We start from the raw sequence: 6,675 nt of genomic DNA on the forward strand, positions 1-6,675 counted from the left end.
AATGAGATAAAGTATCCGCAGATTTTACTGTTGGATCTGGATCAGATCACACAATGTCACACTGAGCGCCCCCCAAAAACTATTACAGCATATTACGCGTGTGGCACTTAAGTTTGAATGTGTCATACTTTTAATTTTAGGTTCATATCCTCTTCGATCTTTGACATTTCTCTTTTTGCCAGTGTTGGGATCACTTTGCGCATGTTGGGACGGTTTTCCCTCCCTGTGCTGATCCGTATGGATGCGCCAGAGGAGATTTTTGCGCTCGTAGGGGAGGGACGTATGAAGTCAAGTTGGGATCATATCAGGAAGGAGCGCACCGACAAAGCGAGATAGACGACACCAGGGGAGAGAGGCACATTTTCACGCCCTCTCACATTATTTCTCGTCTCATCGATTAAAGAGACAGGCTTCCTTCAGGAAAAAAGTGAACAGGATCCCCAAACGACACGAGGGAGAGATGCAGTCTGTGGAGAGATGGACTTTGCTGCTTTTACTCGTGGGTTTGAAGGCGCAAGGTGAGTGGCGTTTATTCAAGGTAGAGTTATATAGTATATTCTGCAGATTACAGACGCATGAGGATTTTTGGCTGCATGGTTTTCAAGGCTCCAGGACACTGGAGCCTCTCTGCGCGTCAGTGTCTTGATAGTTAACTTGGTGATTCTGGGGTGATTAGGCTGAATTACTGTGCATTCTCCGAGGCGTCTTTTAGTAACTTTGTCTTTTTCTGCCATCCTCCAGTGCTTTGTGGTCATCGCTGTCGACTCCAAACTTTTTCTCGTTTTTATCATTTGAATGATTAGCAAAAATATCGTCAAAATATGCAAAAGATCTCCTGCCAAAACATAAATTTTAGGTTTTTGCACTAAAACTTCTTTTCTTACGACTCTAACACTAGGTCAACAAAAACGAAATGCGGAAAAATCTGGAGAAAGGCAAATGAATTTTGATGAATGCTAATTTTGTTTTAAAAGGGTCGATGTGATTTCACTAAGCAAAACAGATTACAGTTCCGTTTCCCCGTTTACAGGTAGCGAGACTTTTGGAGGTTATACGAGGCCTGGGCCAATTTTGTTTATTCACACAGAAAGAAGATATAAAGGTTTTAGTCAGGAGGAGGGGGCTTGGTCTGCTGCAGGCGTTTGATAAAAACCCTCCTAGCAATGCGTGTCTTCGGATGAATCTGCTGACCTTATTTCGTTTCACCCCAATTACGACACTAATTAAAAGTTGTATTCATTTCTTGTTTGTTCTTATAGTTTGTAGCAAAGGATAGGTACAAAACATTACATATTTAGCATGAGATACTTTTAAAGTTATCTTGTTGAAGGCTCGTTTGATTGTTGTAATAAAGTTAAACTTATAATCATTAAGGTATTTTCAACTAGCAGTAAAAATAATCGACTAAACTAAAACATACAAAAGTGTATGTTTTTTTCCAGACAAGAGCAGCTTTGTCCAGAGAAGATTCATAAAATATATATAGAAAGATAGGAAAAGAGGGAGGACGCAAGAAATGACTGATAGAAGGAGGAAAGAAAGCTAGACAGTGAGGAAGCGAGGAAATCGGGTAATGAAGGGTTGAAGATAGGAAGGGATGAAGGGCCATGAGAGAGAGAGAGGGGAAGAAGATAAAGATGAAAACAAAGAAGGGAGGGGAGATAGAAGAAAGATTGGAAAAGAGGGAAGATCTGGTGCAAAAAGATTCATAGAAGAAAGAAGGAAAGATAGCTGGGGTAGAAGGGAATAGGAATGAAATGTCAAAGATAAGAAGGAAATGAAGGCGAGGAGGAGGAATGGAGGAAATGAGAATGGAAGGAAGAAATAGTAGGAAGCCAGGATAAAGGATGAAAGAGAGAAGGAAAGAAGAGAAAGGGGTAGGCAGGGCAGAAAGAAGAAAAGGCATTGAGATGAGGCTCAAGGAAAGGAGATAAGGATGCCATCCAACTTGGAATGATGAAAGGGAAGGAAGAATTTGTGATTATTGATATGCAGCCAGTATCTTAATCATTGACCGCAGCTGAGCAGAGAGCCTGGATCTGACCTGGAGCCACTATGTGGAATAAATTCAGCGACAGTAATTATGCTGCAGCATTTCCAAGCTTTAATGTAAACATTTGCTCCAAGGGTATAAATAGCAGCTATCTGATTTATGCATGGTGGCAGGCAGACTTTCTTATGGTGTATCAGCCTTTATACACATTCTTTATTCCAAGTCCATATCACACCTGTACATGAATCACGTCACATGAATTTTGGAAAAAAACTAAACTTGACCCTTCATCTGTTGTTGTAACTAAATTTAATAAACACTTCTAAAGACAGTGAGCTTCTAAGAAAGAAGCTGAAGCATTTTGACCAGGTATCTCACAAGATTGCTAAGATTATGCTGATTTTCATCCTTTACAGTGTAGGAAAATTTCAATGTGGGGCATTTAAATAAATTTAGGAACACAAATTAATTCTAATAATCAGATTAAATGTCATGTTCCCTGGTGATAATTTAATGACCAAATCCCATGTTTTTACAAAGTCCCAAAACTGAGACCACTGAGTGCTGGTTCCTCCAATCAGGGATGATGATATAATTGAGAGAAACTCTATAAGGAACATAAACATAACAGTATCATAAAATCCTGTTGCAAATAAGACAAGATTAATGCTGTCAAAAATTGTTAATCTTGGGATTTAGTGCACAGGGCGGTAAAAAAAAACCCAATTTTTATTCCAGTTAATTATTTGAATGCAGAATGCACTGTTTGTTTCTAAGAGGAGCTGCTGCAGATTAGAGCTCTGAACTTTAAATTGGATACAATTAAACATTAAAGGTTACTGTGCCATAGCCTGAAAACAGAGACGTGGAAATTCCTTTAGTTTGTCTGCAGATCAAAGCGAAATTCATTTTATTGCTGGAAAAGGCATTCTTGGTACGTGTTCCAGTAGTTGAAATTCCAGCTGAGTAAACAAGAAAGACTTGGCAGCACAATTCTAAGCTTAGAATCCAGTCTAAAAATATAAATATATATAAAAAATATTTATATATATTTATATTTATATTTTCTGCATCACCAGCTGAATATGTGCACATTTCAGTGAATGTGCACTGCACAGTAAAGCTGTAGGCTGTAACTTTACAGCTGGGTTTCATTTGTGATGGTACTGTAGTTCCTGCTTAACAAGTTGCACAAATACATTCAACAGGACAAAATACATACTGCACATAAAAAAAAAATAAAAACATGGCACTTCCAATTTTACACTGAAACTCTGCTCTTGAGCAGGTTATGCATTCAGCACAAGTTACCATGGTGATTTAACCAGGTTAAAAAAAAAATAGAGCCTCTTTCATGACACACAAAACTCTGACTTTAAGCTCGACATAGCTTCCTGACCCATAAAACTTGCTTTGTACTACTCCCCTCTGACCAAGTGATGAGTTGGATGAGCTGGGCACGCAAACATTTACTCCATCACTTCAGAAAGGGACATTTTAAAGCACTCGTCTTCTTTTTCCGTTTCAGCACAATCTACAGCCAAAACTGGCTCATGGGCAGTTCAACATTCACTTCTGACCCTGTGTTCAGTCAGCCTGCACAAAGTTTGCACTAAGTTTGGAGACACTATCAGAATACAAACTTCTGTACTGGTAAATGGACGGGTATATATATATATAGCACTTTTCTGCTTTTTCTGAGCACTCAAAGCGTTTCTGCACTACAAGCCAAATTCACCCATTTACACACATTCATGCAGTGCTTTATTCTATGCACTTTAAGCACTTTTTATCTGTCTCATACACACTCACTCACACTCTGATGGATACATCTCACTTGAGAAGGTTCAGTATATTGTCCAACGTGAACTGGAGGAACCTTGGAATGAACCACAAACTTTCCAAATAGTAAATGGCCTGCTCTACCAGCTGAGCCACAGCTGCACCTAATCTCAAATTAGCAGTGGTAATGGTCTTTAGTGATTTGTGACACTGATTAATATTACTCGCATGAATTCATCCTTTTTGAAAGCTGTGAATGTGCAAAACGTGGAAAAACTTATGTAACCATACCTTTAGCTGCAGTTGTGTCCATATATTTGGATAACACACAAACTGTAAACACCAATTAAGCAAGCAATGTTTAGTTTGCCTCTGGTGATTTCAGAAGTGCTACTATTGTGTGTTACTTTAACTTGCATATAGTCACAGCACTGTCCCTTGTATTCAAATAAAGGCCATTCTCATAATGTAATTGAATGCATGACTGATGATCCGGTCAGTGAACTGTGGTGATAAGGTGTGTGTTTGTGTCTGTGTGTGCTTGCATGACGGCAGCTGTGTGGTAACGAGGCTTATATCACGGTAACATTTATAGCGCAGAACACAGAGCAGAGGGGGCGTGGCTAAATATGAACTGAGTCACAGATAAATGTGTTGAGAGGACCTCATGTTGCATCCCTCGCTTCACATCCGCCGGTTTTCATAAAGGCTGAACCTGTTTGTTGGAGTTCAGTTTTTAGAGTAGAAGGCTTCGGGTGATGTTTGTGAAAATGTGTCCATTGTCAGTTGTTAAAACTTATTTTGTGGATAAATGCGATCCTTTATGTGACAGTTTTACAGTTTTTCTAATGGAATATTGAGCTAAAGATACTTCCTGTCAACATCAAACAAGGGCTTCTCAGTTTGCATGTAAAATATTTCTCACTCTGGCATGGCCCAAAGTCAAAATGATATTTCTCCTACATCCAGAGAAAGGAATATATGGGCACTTACATTCCTGGTCAGGGTCACATTCGCACCTAATAATGACAAAATGCACATGCTAAAATGAGCAAAGGACCACTGAGATATTGAACTACAAAGGCTGAGCGCTTTTCTTCCATGAAACATATTCAAATTCATGTAACCCAGTTTTTTTGTGAGCATGCCTTCAGGGAAATTTCTATTAGATCTGCTCATTTCAAAGGTGAAAAAAGTTAAAAATGGATGAGAACTGCGAAATGCGTGCAGTCGAGCATGAATGTCATAAGTCCTTCAAAAAGAGCTATGCTTGACCAATATTAGCATCTGCTGAGAACGTCGGGACAAAAAGAATACAATAAAAAAGACAAATCAAACAAAGCTGTTTGTAGATTTTGCCTGAATACAAGTGTGGAGCCTTTGCTGTTAAAGGCATCAGTCACATCTCATGGTATTCCATTAACTGGACACACATACACACACTCACTGCTCCACGATCCTATCTTCCTGGGCTTTTTGCACCTGTCTCTCACTTTTCTGTGACTTCGCCTCTTTCTCACTCACTAATCTCTCAGGTTCTTTTCCTCTCATCGGTCTTTTCTCTTGTTTTCCTCTCTCTCCTTTTCCACTCCCACTTAATCTCTGTCACTTAAATTCAATGCATTTCAGCTCAGTTTACAGGCACGCAGGAAAAATAAACACTTCAGCTTTATACAGTGTTTACCATATAAGCATTGTACATAAAAAAGGAACCCTCGTCTATCTCCATTCCTTTCTGTTTCATTCTTTCTCACTCTCCTTTAAAAGCATTTGCATGCTCAGGGGAGGCTAAAGGCTAAATGGCTTACTCTTACACCAGCCTCTCACACGGCCAATAAAACTGTCTCTTCTTTAACAATAAGCATTATCTGTCCGGTATTCCTCTACACCAGCTTGTCTCCTGTTTCCTGCTTCTCTACTTTTGAGTCCATTAAGTGTATATGTTGTTAACCCCCCCTCCCCCTGTATCATACACTGTAGCTGTCTTATTTTTTGAGTCACATCAAAAAGATGATCCGCTTAAACGGTAAAGAACAGAGCTGTGCAGTGGTGTCAAAAGACAAACTGAGATGCTTCCTTTAAGTCACTAGAACATCTCTGTAGGAAAGATAGCTAAGCAGTGCAGGCAGAAATAAAAGGGCCTTAGAATCTTCTCTTTCCCCCATTTTTCATCACAGCAGTGGATTAGTGCACCATATTTGCAGTGCAGGTTAAGGTGGCCAAACTAAAGACATGCCCAAGCTAAGGAAAATAATCCAATTAGAGGGAAAAAAGAGAAATTAACTAGGAATCTGCAATATAAATATGATAATTCAAAGCTTATCTCGAGACAATATGTAACTCCTCCCACTCAAGGAAATAATTAGGCAACTATTAAGGAAAAAGTGCACTTGTTGGAAAATGCAACTGTTTTAAATTAATGTTGGAAAAAGGTTACCCTCGGGATATCCCATGGGAGCTGTTCAGTATAGGGTGTCTGCCTTGCTGTTACAAGTCATTGGCCCCTGTACAAGTAGAACGACATCTTGGTGTGTATTGATGGCAATAAGTTGGAGTTGTTGCCAAGACGTGTTGGACTTTGTCACCGATTCTGTTCGGAGATTTTAATGGGCAGAATTTCTAAGTGGACCTTCACCTTGGTGATTTTGTGCAGATGATGTGGTTCTGTTTGTCTCATCAGGTGGTGACCTGTAGCTCGCATTGGAGCAGTTCCCACCCAAGTATGAAGTGGCAGTAATGACAATTAGAACCTCCAAGTCCGAGGCCATTGTTCTCAGCATGGCCCAATATATTCAAGGTTCAAGGTTCTTTATTTGTCACATGCATAGTTATACAAGTATAACACACAGTGAAATGTAGCCTGACACGCTCCTCGACATGTGCAAAAAAATTGGGGGAGG

General features: G+C 39.6%; 1 protein-coding gene across 1 annotated transcript in view; it reads left to right on the plus strand.

Annotated features, from left to right (window-relative positions):
- The first annotated feature begins 316 nt into the window (after positions 1-316).
- The window catches only part of LOC102212150 (neuronal acetylcholine receptor subunit alpha-3-like), a 29,805-nt gene continuing 23,446 nt past the window's right edge, over positions 317-6,675 (plus strand). The window contains exon 1 of the mRNA XM_005735852.1: positions 317-518. Within this exon, the coding sequence (XP_005735909.1) occupies positions 461-518 (58 nt within the window). The 5' untranslated portion in view covers positions 317-460. The remainder of the gene's footprint in view (positions 519-6,675) is intronic.

Source organism: Pundamilia nyererei, unplaced genomic scaffold (genome assembly GCF_000239375.1).
Source record: "Pundamilia nyererei isolate P.nyererei 1_Seehausen unplaced genomic scaffold, PunNye1.0 scaffold00065, whole genome shotgun sequence".
Classification (NCBI taxonomy): domain Eukaryota; kingdom Metazoa; phylum Chordata; class Actinopteri; order Cichliformes; family Cichlidae; genus Pundamilia; species Pundamilia nyererei.